This window comes from Lonchura striata, chromosome 2 (assembly GCF_050655825.1).
Source record: "Lonchura striata isolate lonStrDom1 chromosome 2, ASM5065582v1, whole genome shotgun sequence".
Taxonomy (NCBI): domain Eukaryota; kingdom Metazoa; phylum Chordata; class Aves; order Passeriformes; family Estrildidae; genus Lonchura; species Lonchura striata.
The window spans coordinates 30,379,919-30,397,743 of record NC_140704.1 but is presented as its reverse complement, the minus strand read 5'-3'; the positions used below and the strand labels follow the sequence as shown (position 1 = coordinate 30,397,743).

Below are 17,825 nucleotides of genomic sequence, written 5' to 3'. Positions count from 1 at the left end.
TATACTGAAGTTTTCATAAATTAAACAGATCTCTTGTTTCCTAGAAATCTAATTTCTTAGAAAAGCTGGATCTTTCCCAAAGTACATTTGTTTCATCTAAGTGAAATTATTGGTACCCAGGAAATTGTCAGTATTCAGACACTGGCATATACAATCTAAAGACCACGGAGTGAAGCAAGGCAAATTGCTCCTGAAGGTTATGGTGCCTGCTCTGCAGAGGTGAAAGATCAAATTACCACTGCTTCATGAGCTACAACCAGCGTTCTCTTAAAATCATATCTCAAATCCAGGAAGAGCACCATACCTCCAGAGCCACCTTGCATGTGGGGCATACCAGATTTCAAAGGCTGGCCTTTGGGTGGGAAGTTATTCTTCCAGTGCTGTCATCTAGCAAAGAGGCAACATGGGTTTGGAGTGTGGCACAAAAGGGTTGACAAAAAGGGGTGGTAGGTCTAAAATCAAATGCTGTCCTCTATCATAGAGGATATTAATTTTCTCTATTATCCACATGAAATAATATTATAATTACCTTATTAAGATTATTCAAAGCTGCAAAAATTAACAGCTAAGAGGTACAGAGGAAAGACAGGGAAAAGAGCTAAATATTCACTAAATGGCTGAGAAATTTAAGGCACGTGTTCTGAGCTATTATACACTAAACCCAGTCCAATATTAATTAAAAACCTCAGGCTCAGGTGTGCCTAAAAGCCTATAATTCAAGAGGAGACTGCCTGATTTAACAGCAGTGGGAATGTCTAGTAGTGCTAATGATGCAGGAGTATAAGGCTATTGAGTATGAAATACTGGGCAGGAATGAGTAGACATTATACTCCCCTTCTTGCAAAAATACAGACACTTATGTATGTATGCCAAACAGGTCTATGTTACTTGATCAATATTAACTCAGACAATATTTTGTATGGTTATTGCACATAATAACTAAAACTGTAAGTCCCTCAAAACTGTTATTGCCCAGTGGATTACATGCTAGACAAGCAGAGATAAAAACAGCTGCCGTATTAATTTAACAGTGCAACGCTTCAGGTTTTTGTATTGTTCTCATGACATACAAAAGACTATTGAGCACTGAAAAAGCCACAGTAAGTTAGACCAAGAAAGTAATTTGTAGAGGTCCAAATATACCTGTGCTGTTTGTCTCTTTTACTAAATTGATTTCTCCCTCTTTTACTCACTTACATACTCTCAAGCATATTTGACACCACCTTGAAAGAACTGGAGTCTTTCAAGTCTCCTGCATTGTTCTTGATGATAGGTGTGATATGACTTCTTTTACCTGGGTTACACTGAAACAATCTCATGCAAAATTTTTAAATCAAAAAATAAAATGTCCAGCTCCAAGAAGCCCCTCAGACACATTATAAGAAAGGAGGAACCAAGAAAAACACGTCCAAGTGATGACCTGGACTAGAACCCTATTGTTTTGAGAGATCTACAGCTGTAGGCAATGGGATAGTTACAACACTCCAATTTATGCTGGGGCTTGTGCTATGTCTCCTGGCTGTATCAAGAGTTCACTTTGGACCATGCCAGCACCCAACCTACATAAGCCATTGCATGCTACTGAAGTCAGCAGTACCCAGGAAATGCCCCGTGTTCTGACACCATCATGTACAATTCACACAGCAACTTGAGGTTACAGTGCTCAACAGCCACCATCTCATCTAGGCACTGCTGAGAACAGAGGAACTTCTTCCTTCAGTCCAGAACAAATTACAACAGGAAACTCCACTACTTTGATGAAAACAATACTACTTTAAATTCAACTAATAAATTAGGTTATAATTTAATAATAATATTTTTTACCCTTAATCTGGCTAGAGATGCGCAATAATCTTGGAAGGAATGTTCATGAGAAATTTAACACATACCATGAAATGTGGGCATTATAAAATGTAACAGGTAAGAAAATAGAAAAAACCACTTGCATCACTAAGTCTAACCCTGTGAATTTTGTAACACAACTTCTCTAGGAGTAATTTTAATCTGTAGCCAAATAGCTGCAGTTGGTGCTTCTGGTTCAGCCTCCTACCTTAGTTATTTATGTTTCTGCTCTCCATAGCTCTTACTGAGACAAAAAAGTTCTAACATCTAAACTATTCTTTTCTTTGCTTCAGGCTACTATTCCATGCTATACCATCTTTTGAGAACAAATAATTCCCTTCCTTCATTTATATTATTACCTTGAAGTTATTTATAGCCAGTGCCCACGTCCCTTGAGCTCTCTGTTATAGGCTATAAATATAGCTCCCTTAATCCCTTTTCATATGTTTTATCCTCTAGTATTTATATCAGATTTGTAATCTTTATATTTTCTTTTCATTTTAAACTCTTCGGACCACAGCTACAGGCAGGATTGCAAATGAGTGGTGAAACAGCAACAAAAAAATAAGTAGTTCATTTTCAATATGATCTGTTTATACTGCTATAATTGTGAACACACGAGTGAAGATTGAAATGCATAAACTACTGTAATTGCTGTAATCTCCCAATACTTTTTAAATTAGTTATTTTGAATGTAAAATTTCTAATGTTTTTTCTTAGCAAAAATTATTCTAGCCAAATGAGAGCCATGTATGTAATTTTAAAAGAAAAAAAAAGGAAAGATATTCTTTGCTCATATGTTCTTTAAGAAACTGTATCCCCCATTAGCAGCCACAACTGAGCCAATTTTTGTTTAAACTTGATTTGTTTTAATGCTATAGACATTTAGGGAACAAATCAAGTTTGATGCAAACTGATTTTTTAAGATGCAGTTATGAGCTTTGAATTCTAATTGCATGCATACTTTGAAATACAAAAGCATAAAAAATTCTTTCAAAGGGTTAACAAGATGGTGACTGAAAAAGGGCTGGGATTTTACTGGGGCTGCGACACTTGGTACCATTTAAGGATCTGGTCCACAGACTTCTCTGGACTTGCAAAACAGCCTTCACAAGGTGTCTCACTGGAATTTGTGTCCTGTTCTGTAACTTTATGTGAAGTTACAAGAACTGCATAGCTGATCACAAACTGTTTTAAAGATAAAAAGCAGAAGGGAAATAAACATTATTTTTGAATTTTGAAAAGGTTATAGTGCAGTGAGGCAACAGTAATTGCTATTTTAATAGTAGTCTGAAAAGAAGAATAATGGAAAAAAGATTGATTGGGTTAAAACCACAGATGAAACAAATCTCTTCAGGATATTTCATGGAAGGCTCTGAGGAATGCCAGAGGTCCTAATAAAGCTTTGTGATATGGAAACAAAATACAAGAGTTCACTCATTTTTTGCACGTGCACAGTAATTTCTACTGTGAGGAATGAGCAGAATATACCTAACTGTACTTCATTAACCTTAATATAACCTTAAAAACAGATGGTTGTCATTGCAGACAGCTCAGTGACAACATGTGGTCAATGTACAGCAAGATCCAAAACTGAAAAGTGCTGAAAGCAGGATAAAAGTAAATTTTCATACTCATCAATGAGGCTTTGTCATCGGGATTATTCCAGTTCTGTTATCCCCCTCTCAAAGGGAGTCATACAAGAAACAGGAAAATACTAATTGGATTTAAGATGATTAAGAGCTTGGGAAGACTACCATAAGTAGAAAGAGTCTGATTTTCATTTGCACGACTATGCATTTTTTTCATGGAACACATACTATTTATATCCACCTCAACATCCATCCATCTATAATGGAAGAGGAAAACCATATTATAAATGAGAATTATTTGCATAACTACAGGCCTTCTGGGGAGTGCAAGTAAAGGTTACATAAAAACAAAGTAGATTTAGTGCAGAAATGTAAGATTAATATATACAGACTTCCTCTCCTGCAGAAAGTAACTATTGTCTTTCAGGTAGACTTTATAACTGCATTCTGAATCATGAAGTTTAAGCATCTGACTGTGCTTATCTGAGGAGAAAGATGAGTTTTCTTCTCTCTACTGAGGGTTTGGACAATTAGTCAAACACCACCTCCTGAGAGCTGGACACAACATGTTATTTCCTATGCGATTGTCACTAGGGCACAGTTTGTGGCTGTCACCAGTTCAGATGAACAGACTTTCACAGCAAAGCAATAGCAGTGAAAAATTTCTCTCCTTTCAGATCTGGCATCTTCTACTTTGGCTGTTACTGTGAGAGCACAGTCGTTCTGAAGGGTTTTGATCCAAAAAAATATGTCTGTATAGCCTAGTGCCAGCCACCAGACTAAAACTGTGCCTTCAGCTTGAAACTGCACTCAGTAAGAAATTTATAGCAACAACTGGGAAAATTATATGGTCCTTTTGATCTGTGTTTGCCAACATGTCAGCATGTCAGTTAGTTATTTTATGGTTTTGGTTTACATTGGGAAGTATTTGATAACAGTACCTGAGTAGTGACCAGGAAACAGCATCAGACAAAGGAAATTTTTTTCTCCCATAACTTGAATTCTACTGATTTCCAGTTGTCTAGGAAGTCTAAGAACATACCAAAGCACACTTAGGTTACAAAACTAGAGGATAGGAGGGACTACAGTAAGAGAATGTTTGGTAAACCATTTTCTCAACAAATAAAGAATGGACCAGAAATTGAGTCCAAGAGCCATGAAGGTCTTCCTGGACCAGACACTGCACTAGTACTGATACAGCTTTGAGACAAAGACAGCTACTGGTTCCTGTACATTCAGTTTTGGTGCAGGTTGCTAAGGTAAAGATAGATATCATAGTTATCATATTTAATGCAAAACAATGTACATTTTTAGGATTTTTTCCTTTCACATTAACAGATAATGCGTGCCCCATGGATGATGAAAGTTAAGTTATTGACAACTTCACAGGACAAATTTAGCAGAAATTATACTTAATGATAAAGTGCTATGTAGTTCGCTGGAGTGTAACAATGTGCTAATTAAGTGTGAAATTTTAGGCTCTGTCCTGCAAAATGCTGAGAGAAGCAAGGTGAAATCTCCAGATGATTTTCCAGGGGCCACCGTATGCCATAGCTGAAGCTGAGAGGAATGGTTGTGCCTCTCTTCCCCACTCGTGGCCCCCCTGACCCCAAGGATGATGCCCTCCTTCCCTGCACTGCGGCACCCACTGCAGTGGCACGGGGGTCTGGGGGTCATGTTTTTAACCAAGATCAGCTCTTCATTCCACCAGCCCCAATGGACACGTGAATACCACTGTTGGTCCAAGTGATGTGACTGTCCAGCAGAAGAATGAGGGCCCAGAAGAAAGGAATAATTGATATTTCTACACTCACTCGTGTCTTTCTGAGTCTGCAGAACAACACTAAAGACTATTTGGCTGCTAATGTTTTAAAACCAGCCATATGCCTAGATCTCCTAATCACTACCAGAACAGACCTGAAGTATTATGCCCTAGAAGAAATAAGAAAGACAGGTCCTTAAGAATGAGTTTCTTGGGGACAAACACGTGCTGCTGCACACCTTTGGGTACGTGCAGATGAAGAAGTGCAGACAGATGAGGAGGTTTATGGAATGTGCATCTGCCTCTGCTGGGCTACTAGGCCTGCAGAAGGAAAACCACTTTGCCTCAGACACTCATTCACCTGAGTGTCCTCAGTGAGGAGAGGCAGAGTAAGACTGGTGATAAGGCTATATATATATATATATATATATATATATATATATATATATATATATATATATATATGTACATACATATATATATATATGTACATACATATATATATATATCTTTGTAAATGCATACCAGTGACAAGTAGATATGGATGACCAGTAACCAGAGAGAGGCATTCTTTCTTAGATGAGGTTTCAAATGTTTAGCCCAAGGGTAATTGTTTCCTAAATATGCCCATTCCTAACCATATAATTTCTAAACAAAATAGCTGTGCCAGTTTTAGTATCCTTAATCACTCATAGCATCACCATTACTTAATTCAGCTACATTAGCACTTCTTTATTTCTTTGCCTATGTCCTTTTGATTTTGGCATTTGTAATTTCCCTTCTTAGTTAGTTCTCCAGATGCCCCATTATCACCCTGTATACACTGGCACAAGAAGAAAAAAACCAAACAAACCAGAAAATAATCAGCACAGAGCTCAGAAAATTGCCTACTAGGTCAAGAAGAAAAGGCAAGACAGCAGTGGTGCAGCTGACACAGGGATGGAAATTTATGGCAAAGCTCTGCTGAGATTGTTCTGCAGGTTCTCCAGGAAAGCTGAGCTGCATTTGGAGGAAAGGAGTTAAGGATGGTGAGATGCAGCAGAATTTGCAGTATGTGCATAAACAAAATCTGTGTCCTATACTGCTCCCTCTCACAAACCTCATTCTCAGACCAAGAAAACAGAAAAAGAATGTCTACAATGGCAAGAAAAATCCCTGAATACTAGCTTATGTATCATTACAGGAGTAACACAGCCCTGGGTTGTTTTTAAAAACAACCTGGGTTGTTGATTCTAAAATATTCATACTTTCCCATGTATTCTTCATGATGGCATTAGAGATTTCTTTGACAGAAACTTCTCTCATCTCAGTTGATTTCTTTCTTAACTGTTTTCAACTATATTTTTCCTGTGTTCATGGACAGTTAGAACTGTGCATCATAATCTCCTGGTTTCCACCTCCCACATAGTTCTCTTACATCTTCAGAGCCTTTCCCACCCTCCCTCACAACAGCATTTTAACATAGGAAGTGCTTGTATAGCTCATTTATGCCCTACTACTCCATTTATAAAATTCTCTCCTAAGTTCTTCAAATCTTTCTCTTCTGCCAGTCCTTCTTTCACACTCCTTGAGAAAACCTAACTAAAACTTACTATATCCTATGGAATTATTACTGTGATAACTACTGGCAATACTTAAAACAAATGACAGAATAAAGCTTTCTTCCTCTTCTGAATTAAATCCTTAAGAAAAAATAGTGACAGCAAATAAATGGATGCAAACTTTCAGAAGTGTGCATGGGAACGAGAGGATGTCTTTTTGGAGCTTGGAGCAGTTTGAGCATATGCATGACACAGGCTGGAGTGCTACTAGACCAAGGTAAAATGCTCTCCTGAATTTAGGTCCCACTAGATTTCAGCAGCTGCTGTGCAAGTATTTTTAGGATAAGCCTTCTGAAACATCCTAGAAATTTCTATATAGTCCTTTAACATTATGTGCCTACATGGAATAAATATATGCTAATATAAAGACAGTAAAAATACGAATACTGATTATTTTCCTTTTGCTATTTCTAACACCATTCTGTGCCTCATACTAATTCCATCACTATTTATGTTAGCATAACGTCTCAAAAAATCTAGCTATTTTACTTTATGATTCTTTGTGATATTGCAATACATATATTCTTTTAAGCACTCCAAAACTTCAAGGTCAAATTCAAATTAGAATATAAAAAACTTGAAGAGTCCAGGAGTTTTTCATTTTTGTGTCTGTAAAAAAAAAAAGACTTCAAGAGGCTTAGGATAAGTACACATTTTCAACCAAGATATTTATCTAGAGATCAAGCCAGTAGATGTAGGGAAGCAAGAACTTACTGTCTCTGAGAAAATGGAGTTATGAACAGGTAAATAAAAAGGCCAACACTAACATTTTACTAAATTAATACAAAACTCCGAAGAGTCTCTAGGTAAGATTAAGCACTACACTAACAGTCTGTTTTCCCTGCTTTCTTTCATATTGTTACTGCACAACACCAACAAGGAGGTGGCCTTGGGCACCAAGAAAGAAAAAGGAAACTTGGATTAAGAACAGAACAATTGGGGGAAAATATTAAATTAACATTAAGCCTGCTCATGATTCCATTCCAGACTCCACTGAAATTGAATAACTGTGGTTCCTCCCTGTGGCATGCATACCTTCAACCACAGGGATCATGAAAGAGGAACAATAGTCTTTGACTGTAAAAACATGATTTATATATTTGGTATTTTCAAAGAATTAATTCTGTTACTTCTCTTGTCTCTCTTTGATGATATTCAGTCTTATCACTAGAAAGAACATATTAACATCAGAATAAAGCAACCTGCATTTCTAGCACATTTATCTGCAAAAGGCATGAATTCTTGGAGCTCATCATGTTTGTATACTCCACAAACTGGAAGGAGTTTACAACCATGAGACATCAAACAAATAAAACAGATGTGTTGGCTATGTTCAGATTTTACTAAATGCCAAAGTACCTTTACAGTCATGCAGAGAACTGCCTGGCTGACAAAAAAAAAAAAAGAAAAAAAAAAGAAAAAAAAAAAAAGAAAAGAAAAAAAAAAAAAAAAGAGCTGAAAGAGCTGCCTATTATATAATAGGAGTTAAACCAGCACTGGTTCAGCCATGCAGAGGCTGCCACTGATTTTACAAGCCTGTTTACACCAGTAACATTTTAAAGTAGAACAAATCAGGTGCCCCCTGATTACATACAAAATCTGCACAAAGACAGAAACATACCATTTATTTAGAGCAAAAAGCTAAAAGAGGTGGAATTCATTAGATAATTATAATCCATTAATATTTCCCTTTTTTGTCAGCTGCCTGCTTCCTGAGCAATAACAGCAGGCAGAGGCTGTACTGACACCCAGCTGAAGATCTGCTTCTTTCCTATTTTTGTGGCTCTTTACTAAACTGCCACTAAAAGCTAAAAGCTTCCTCCTAGTTATACATATACAAACACAAAGATCCCAGTGAACTTCCCTAGGAGAGAATGAGCCTCACTGTGTTCTTGAACAACAACTCTGCTTCAGATTTAAAGTTTTTCTACTGAGAAGAAATGTTTGTGTAGCAATCATGAAGAACACTTTAATAAATATTGTCAATTTGCTGAGGCTTCCTGTTATGTCTTGTGAAAATCACATAGAAGGCTACTTGTACAGCAGACATCACTTTTATGTAACAAAACTAGATGGGTCCATTTTGGAGGAGCTTTGTGCATATGTGACATATTCACACTGAACATAGAGCTTGACAGAGCCGACCTCTAAAAATAGCACCTGGTTATCCTTGCTCTCCTCAGCAGCCACAAGCCCATCTTAGCTCTGTCATTTGGTGCATCAATCTGGCACCCCTCTCCCTCCTCCAGAACAGACAGAAGCAGTGGTACCTGGTGATATCTTATTGTAGGAGAGGTAAGATGTTTGCATCTGCTGCAAGCACACATTTTAAACAATATCCCTGCCCCTCAGCAGGCAGTTATCATGTTGTTTTGGCAGCAGGAAGGAATCTGTGGTTTTTCTTGAATGTTGCTCTTCTTTATTTAAACTACCAGAAATAAAGCAAAAATGACAGAATGCTCTGTCTATAAATAATCATTCCGGTGTACAGTTATATTAGGAGGTAACTCAGATGGCATGATAACGCCTAACAGGCTAATCTTAGACCTGTAATGCCATAAGATGAAAATAACTAGGCTAAGAATAACTGACCCAGAGGAGTCAGCCTGTTAAAGAGATCCACAGAACAGGGCATTTTAGATTTTTATGTGTTTAATAATAATATCTGCCAACTAGTTTCTTTATGGTATTTTGTATTGTACCCAACATGTAAAACTACTCCCCAGCAGTAGTTGGGAAAGGTTAAAATGCAACAACATCTGAAATCTCCCCATCATCTCCACCAAAACCTGAAATGAATGTGTTTATTTTGCAGACTATCTAGCTATTCTGCTTTTTCCCAGCCTTTGGTTTCTCTGCAAAGACAGTGCAGAGGAGAGGGGCTGGGCAGTCAGCACAGAAACGTGGGTCTGGCAGCAGAAGTATTACAAGCACACCACATATCGAGAGCAACCTTAATGAACAAAATGTATTCTGCACATAGTTTTATAGAAGGGAAGACTGGCTGGAGCTGTGTGCTTGAGTGCAGTGCAAACCAATACATGTTATAAAGCCAAACAGCTAAAGCAATAAATGACTGCAATAAAAAGCTGTTTTCCAATAAAGAGATTTAGTTCAATACACTGAAGAGAGGGGAGTAGTGTCCTAGCATCAGTACTAGAGAACATCTGTACTAAATGCAGTGTTTATGGCCTCTGAAAAGCACTGAAAGAGGTTTTGAAGTAATGTTTCGCATAGTTTTTTATTTACTTTCCAGCTTTTCTAACTTGCTAGTCTTGTCAGTCTTGTACTTTGAATTTCAGGCTTTTCTCACAACCTATAAATATACCTCCTAACACAAAACAAGACCATCAGGTAACCATACAGCATGAGAAGCTGTGACTGGAATTAAAAAAAAAAAAAAAAAAAAAAAAGAAAAGGCAATGTTATACCATGAGTTGTTACAGCATTAGACACATGAAATTTGAAACATTGATCTGCATTCAATATCAACTCAGAACATAAAAGAGAAAAAGCAGTTTCCTTTCATTTTACCATGATTTTGTTTAACTGAATTCACAACCAAAGTTTTCTCCAGAATATATTGCAGGGCAGAGCCTCTACTCAAAATCACAAAATCACATAACCACATAAGACCTGCAGGTCTATGTTGTCTGTTTCTTCTCATTGTATTAACTGTATATGACTAAGGCCTTACACTTCCCTAACAGCTAATTAAAATACTTCTGCTACTACTATGAAGAACCAGATTATCTTTTACCTCACCTTTACAAAAGGCATCAAAAATGCCACTCTGCTTGTTCTCCAAAACTTCCCTATACTGAATTTCCACACTCAATTTTTTCATTACTCTGAAAAGAACAACAGAGCACAGCACATCTATTCTCATTCTTTCTGCTCTCTCCAAAGTGTTGCTGCCTAAGATACCATAAATGAAACATTTGGTATCTGTATGAAGTTTATGTTACCTGACTGAGATATGCAACTATGTCAAGTTTTTCATGAATATCAGAGCAAAACTTATATGAACTTGCTTTCTGCAGGTTCTCCACAGGAAAAGGTGAGCAGGTGAAGGTTTTGTTCAGAAAAAAAAAAAAAAAAAAAAAAAAAATTAAAAAAAAAATTGGGAGAGCAAATACCAAAGAACTTTCCCTGAAGGCAATATAAATCCATGAGTAAAGTAAACCACATATATACAAGGTCATGCAGACACATGATAGAGACAACATACAGGACAAACTGTGCACACTGGGGTTTACTGAGGGAAGATACGTCATGAGCTCCTGTCAACCCACGTACAGCATGATATGTGCAGCAGTAATTCTGTCATTTATGTTTGAGTGACACACTTTACATTTCCTGACTGGTGCAGAGAATAAACATTCACTACATCCACTTGCGACACCTGTGAAATTGAAGGTATTTTACAAGCCTGTAGGTAGGTGAAGACAATCAAATTAATCATTCTGAACTGTTACATTACCTTTAGAAGAGTTTTGCTCTATTGATTTGTGATCCTGGTAGGTATCATTTACTGTGTTTCACAGAAGGATTAGCTGACATAAGTAAGATTGTGTAACTTGCTCAGGTCACCTGTCAACTCATTGACAAGCCAAGCTTTAAGCTTGCTATCCCCTTGAACTCCTAAAGTCCCACATCTACAGACACCTGGATTGGGTAGGTCCTTCCTTCTTCTTCACATATAGCTTTGAGCATCTATTTGAGAAATTTAGTCCTTCACTGGTTACTTATTAATCACATTTTAATGAGTGTTTTTCCCATGGACTGTGCTGCACAAAATGCTTTTTTTCAAGGACTTAAAGTTTGTTACCTATACTGGGGAATGATCAGAGGCCAGCTGAATGTTAGGATCCACTGTAGCACTGCAGACACATGGAAATTTAGTGTTTTTTGTGTAAAGTAAAAGGGACAGAATAGATAAATAGTTATTCTAGCTAAATAAGAGGCTTTAGACCCCAGATTTATTTTGTAAATGTGAAGTTAAAATAACTATGGTATCAAATAAGAATACATCAACATCATTTTCTTAAATAAAGATGCACAGCACTTGCTGCTGCATTTTAGAGCAACAGTACCATATGGGAGAATTTAGTTGAGTCTTCTCAAGACAGCTGAAACTGCTCTCTGCAGTAAGGTGTAGGTGTCTGCAAATTACACAGCTTCTTGAGTCAGCGCCGATCTAGATTGCTCCATTCATAATTAGACTTTTGATTGGTACCTATCCAGATCATCTCATTCATAGTATGACTTACAAGCAAGGATGGAGACAGACAGGCAAGGCAGTAATTGGGGGAATACCAGGAGAAATTATTCTCATGACAGAAGTATTTCCTATGCCTGCTCTTGTCAGAAATTTTTTAGACATTTTGCTTTGCAAATGCAATCCATTGACCAGTGAACCTGTCTTCTTGGGGATCTCTCCAGCTCAGTTTAAAATCACTTGCATAATATATGTGCAATGTATTTGGATACCAGGAAACCTAAAAATCTGACTGTTGTTGGCTGTTTTAAGTTATTCTTTAAGTCTTTGGAGCAAGTACATCAAGGGTGCAAGGCACAAACATTTAGGGATCTGCTATTTTCTTAACTACACACAACTTTTTAACCAGAATATAAGTCACAGACATTTAAGCGAAGATAACTAAAGGAAGAGCATTGTGAAAAAGAAAATTCAAATTACTTTTTCCGGCTTCTCCAAATGCTAGTGCATACTGTCATACCCTAGCTATTTCTTCCCTATATGCATCATAAATGGAAACAATGAAAAGTTATCAGAACTGATCCTGCAAGATGCTGAACTTGTGGGAGATGAAGGTAAGCAACAGCAGCACCAGGCTTTGAGGTTTCATGTGACATGAACTGAAACTGCAGACTATGTATAATGTCAACTACTTGTAGTCTAGTTGCATATTTGAAAGGCCAACTGAAACACAGAGGAATATTTTATGTTCCACAGAATATACATACATACATACATACATATATATATATATATATATACACACATATATATATACACATATATATATACTTAAACACCTTTTATCTGGATAATGTTATTGAATAAGCTTTTGTAGGGAATGTTTTTAGTCTAAATCCCACCTCTACTCGGCACTGCAGGAGAAATGGTGTATGTTGTATGGACTTACTGAATGTACTATCAGATACAAATCAACAGTTACATTATATTCTTTTTTCCAATGTAGACAAGCTATAAAATTACAGAAAATCATCTCTTTGTCTTGAGTTTCAAATTTAAAAATTACTATTATATTAGTTTGCAGTTAGAGGGTAGCGTAGTGAGATAAATCCCCTAAATTTTCACTTGTGAACCATTAATTTCAACTTGACATAGTACTAGAAAACTCCAACAGCAACAAAGGCCAAAAAGAGGGAGAAGACACAATCAGCTTTATCTTGAACCAATTTAAAAGCACTGGACACCTGTTGAGCTGCTCAGGAAAACTGAAGAAATGCAATAAAGCAAAGCAACATTTCTTGAACAAGAGGTTGACACTGTAAATGGCTTTGCAGAAGAACTGTAATACTTCCAGGAAAACTTTTGCTCTTACCCACAGTCTTTGCTAGAGCTTTGTTGTTCATAATTATGAATGCGCCTTCACCTGATTTGTGTCCCTGACAAAAGAGCTGAAATTGGTGATCAACAACCTAAAATTGTATGTAAGAAAGGAGCAGAAGTAAAACTTTTAGCTCTTTTTCTATAAAGTGGGAAAATAAACAGTTTTTAAAAAACAAACAGACATAGGCTCAACAGGTGTACTGAAACAGGTAATATGTGAATAGAGGTATGATCTACATACATAATTATCTTTAACAATTAAGGTCATTCCAGTTCTGGGAAAGAAAAAGAAAAAGAAAAAGAAAAAGAAAAAGAAAAAGAAAAAGAAAAAGAAAAAGAAAAAGAAAAAGAAAAAGAAAAAGAAAAAGAAAAAGAAGAAAAAGAAAAAGAAAACACAAACTAAGATTAAAATACATGCAACCGATTCATCCTGTCTTCCACATATGGATCTCCTATAAAACTAACACTTTCTGAAAAACAAAGTAATGTAGGGTTAAATAGATACAAACTGGAAAACACTGTGCCTTAATATACAAGAGTTTAATCCCAATGAAAACTGTATTGGAATTAACTTTAGGAGAGAATAGGCAAGAGTGGACTACATGAGATGTTGACATTTTTAGCCCATCTAAATTAAATGGCAACAATTCTTCCAAATTAATTTATCCTCAGTAGCAGGTCTCAAACAGAGCTAGGAAAGAAACTAGAAAACACAGGGGTAGCTGGAAATACATGAGGAAACATACAGTGTTCTTTCTGAGCAGCTTTGAAATACCTTCATGAAATAACACATCCAATTTACATCTCAGTGAGTTGTTACATGTAACTAGCATGGCCAGGTTCACAAATATTTTTAAAGGAACAAAATAAACCATGCAGTCTAAAGACATTTTGCAGTAGCACTGTAATGAAAACAGAAATATATTGGTATAAAACTCCCTTCATATGCAAACTAGAGAAAAGGAAACTCACAGAAAGAGCAAATCCTGTTTACAATAGACATATGACTAGAATTTCTTATAAGGGGCTCTAAATGCAGCCTCCTGACAAGGTCTGTCTGAGGAAGGCTCTTCCTGTGAACAAGCCTGTACCATGAGCCCTATTTTGCAACCACGCAACAAAACAAACAAGGAAACCCAAACTCGACTTCAGCTGTGAGTATTTTGCTGCGTCTAGAAAGCAGCAGACCAAAGGAGACAAATTCCTTGCAAAAGCAGCAACTGCAATCAAAAATACTACCAGAATTATATAACAAGAACTTAGGCAAAGCCCACAAAAAATAAAGTCACTTCTTAAAAGGAAAGGTGTTTTCTTGTCATGCTAGGCTGTACGTTCCCGGTCAGCCACTCAAGTCTAAGGCACGGAGCTGTCTCTTACCTGAGCTGATCATACTGTGCATTCTTTGCTGAGCCAAGAGCTGTTCACGTCCAGAAACCCCATCTGAGGAAAAACACGATTCACTCTCGTAAATTGTCTGCAGCATATTCCAACTGGTCTGCACTTCAGCTACACAAGAGATTCATCACTGCACTTGCACATGGGCGTCGGGCACGACCCTCTGCGGTCCTACCTCCTTCAGCGAGGGTTGTAAGATAATATGCTTCGGCAATTAGCAGTGTTTAAGCATTTGCACAAGTATCTATGAGGAGAGGAAAAGCCCAAATCCACCGTCGGCAGCCCCCGCCCGCAGGAAGGGAGCCGTGAGCGTGCGGGGGGCTGAGCGCTGCCGAGTTTGAGCAGTTGCGTTCGGGCAGCCAGCGGCAGGTGGAAGAAGAAATGAAGAAATATCTCTGCGCTTTGGGCTTCCTGGCAGGGCAGGGGTGGGGGGAACTGCCTCTAACAAACCACCAAACCGAAGAAGCCACCTTTCCAGGGAGCGGGAGCCGCGGGAGGTTTAACCGAGGTGACCCCAGCCTAGCCCCGCGCTGCCGTGCCCGCGCCCCTCTCGCTCCCGGCCGGCTGTCCCTCTGCCAGGCGGCTGGGCGAAGTTGGCGGGAGCGACAGCGATAACTCATTTGCATTTGAATTGACACCCTCCTGGCCCAGCGGCGGCAGAAATAGAACAATGGCCGGCCTGAGCCAAAAATAGGTCAAGCATGGCCGGGTGATTGGAGCCTGCATTAATGCGTTTAAAAATACCACAGCAAACACAGCTGTCCGGTCCCCGTCTTTCAAACTGCCGCCCGGCCTCGGGCGCAATTAACCCCTTCCCCCTGCCCAGCCCGTGTCCCTGGGGATACGCCAGGGAGGAGGCAGGCAAGGCAGGAGTGGGACAGGGACGGTCCGCGCCCGAGACTTGCGCCCCTCTCCCTCCTCACCCTGCCCTGGGGAGTGCTTAGTGAAAAGAGAGCAAAACGCCACGGCCTCTGCCCGTATCGGTCCTAAAATAACGCTGGGAGGTTTTGCTGGCGATGTGGTTTCTGCCTCGCCCACGCGCAGCCATCCTGCCGCGCTATTTTTGCTGCCCGTTTCTCTGGCTACGCCACAGTTGGCTTTGGCAGGGAGGGAGCCGGGCGGCCGCCAGCTCCCGGCAGGACCGCAGCCGCCGCCGGAGAGGCGATTGCCGCAGCTCATCGGCCCGGGGCGAGCAGAGGAGGGGCAGATGGCAGCGCGGACCGGGCTTTGTGCGTGCAGCTATAAGCAGCCTTTCCGTATTTAGCATGCTTCATATAATTCTTATAGTAAGTCACCGGTTGTGGCACAGCATGTTAGATATGCTTACCGACTATGCGCTATTCGGTTGGCTTGCTAAAATTTGGAGAGAGGCTGAGTAGTTCACGCTTATTTTTAGAAGCATTAGGCAATTTACACAGCGTCTTTTTCAGTTCTCCAAGATGATGTGGTTTCAGAAGAGCAGCATTTGACAGCGTATCAGACAACAGCACCGTGCTCCTCTGTGGTTTGACAAGTTTCACACATGTGAAGCCCATTTTTCATACTGGTATTTCAAAAGTTGCATCTCATTTGATCATTAATATACCAACACACAGATTAGTTTCATTTCAGTGTTACAGACGGTACTTTACTTCTCAGAGTCCTACCCTGCCTCACAGCACTTCTTATACAAGTGACCAAAGCCTGTTGCTATCTATATGGTACAGCAGCTTGACTACTGTACTACTCTCCTACCAAAATTATAAGTCTGCTCCCATGTTCCTGCTCTACAGGAGCAACAGGGGCCCCTGGGATGTGATTCCTCACCATAATCAAGAAGCCAACACAGAAGCCGTATTGGAGCTTTCTAGAAATCTATAGAATTCTCAACCATCAATATAATATTTTGCTCCTGAAGACAAAAAAATTTGCCCAGTATCTGGGGCTCTCTTCTGCCTTTTGGTGAAGAATCTTCTGTATGCTTACATGACAGATCATAGCTAAGGGCAGCATATTTTTTAATATACTTACAATTGTGTTACTGAAGAAAAGATTCCGAATAACAAATTATTGTGACACTCCTGCTATGTTTGGCTACTTGATGGCACCTAGGAAGTCTGTGGCTCAAGCCTTCCCATCATTCCAAACCCTTTCATCTTTCACGTGCCAAATCACCTGGTCCTGCTGAGAGTTAAGACCTGCCCCCTGGACAGGGAGAGACTCTAACAGCAGGCAGCAGCCAGGGTTTTCCATACAGAATCCTCAAGTTTGTAGCTATCACTTCTTGCTATCCTGCTCTCCTTGGCATCTCTCTTCCCTACTGAGGAAGCAGGGAAGCCCTGCAGCTGGCATTGCACCCAGCTCGGCAAAGGGGCATGAGCAGGGACAGGTAGGGTGCTGCAGTGCAAGATTGCAGGTGAGCACAACACATACCACTGCATCATTAAATGCTGGCAATTTAGTATCATAAACATTTTCTCTGGAAAATAAAAATACTCTATTGTTTTGTGGGAAATATGTGGCCTTTCCACAGTACAGGGAAGTTTAACACAGTGAAAGAGGCATCACTGGCAGAAACAGAAATCTCCTCTAATGCAGAAAAAGCTTTTTATAGACAGGAGTAAATAGAAAAAGTGGAATTGCTTCATGCCCTTCAGCCAAACAGAACATGACGCTGTTTGGTGATTCAGCGCCTCAAAATAATCAAGTTTCATATTACAGGGAAACACGGGAGGAATAAGTTAAAAACAGGTCAGAACATGGAAAACTGTGGAGTGTGGGATCTGGTATTAGGTACCCGTATGTGTTTATAACCTCTTATATATGTAGCTGCATTTTAAAAGATAATGTTCACAGCTCTAAATGACTTAAAATACTTCAGTAACTAAAAGCAAACTACTCAAGAGCAGAAAATGTACATTTTGATATTTAGCTGCAACTGTTCTTAGTTCTGAGGTACGTATTTTAAACTGACAGACATAAACTGACATAAACTGTCTTATGTTCACTAATTCACAGACCATAATAACTACAGCATTATGCTTTTTACATTT

The 17,825-nt window shown here is 38.9% G+C and overlaps 1 protein-coding gene across 22 annotated transcripts in view; it reads right to left on the bottom strand.

Annotated features, from left to right (window-relative positions):
* The window catches only part of HDAC9 (histone deacetylase 9), a 472,095-nt gene that overhangs the window by 268,504 nt on the left and 185,766 nt on the right, over window positions 1-17,825 (bottom strand). For 6 of the 22 annotated variants that reach the window (XM_077787599.2, XM_085573125.1, XM_085573126.1 and 3 more), the window contains one exon: window positions 14,776-14,838. The exons of 3 other annotated variants lie outside the window; for them this stretch is intronic. In XM_077787599.2, the coding sequence (XP_077643725.2) occupies window positions 14,776-14,838 (63 nt within the window). 13 more of the 22 variants (XM_077787587.2, XM_077787603.2, XM_021538290.4 and 10 more) reach the window with 7 other exon arrangements.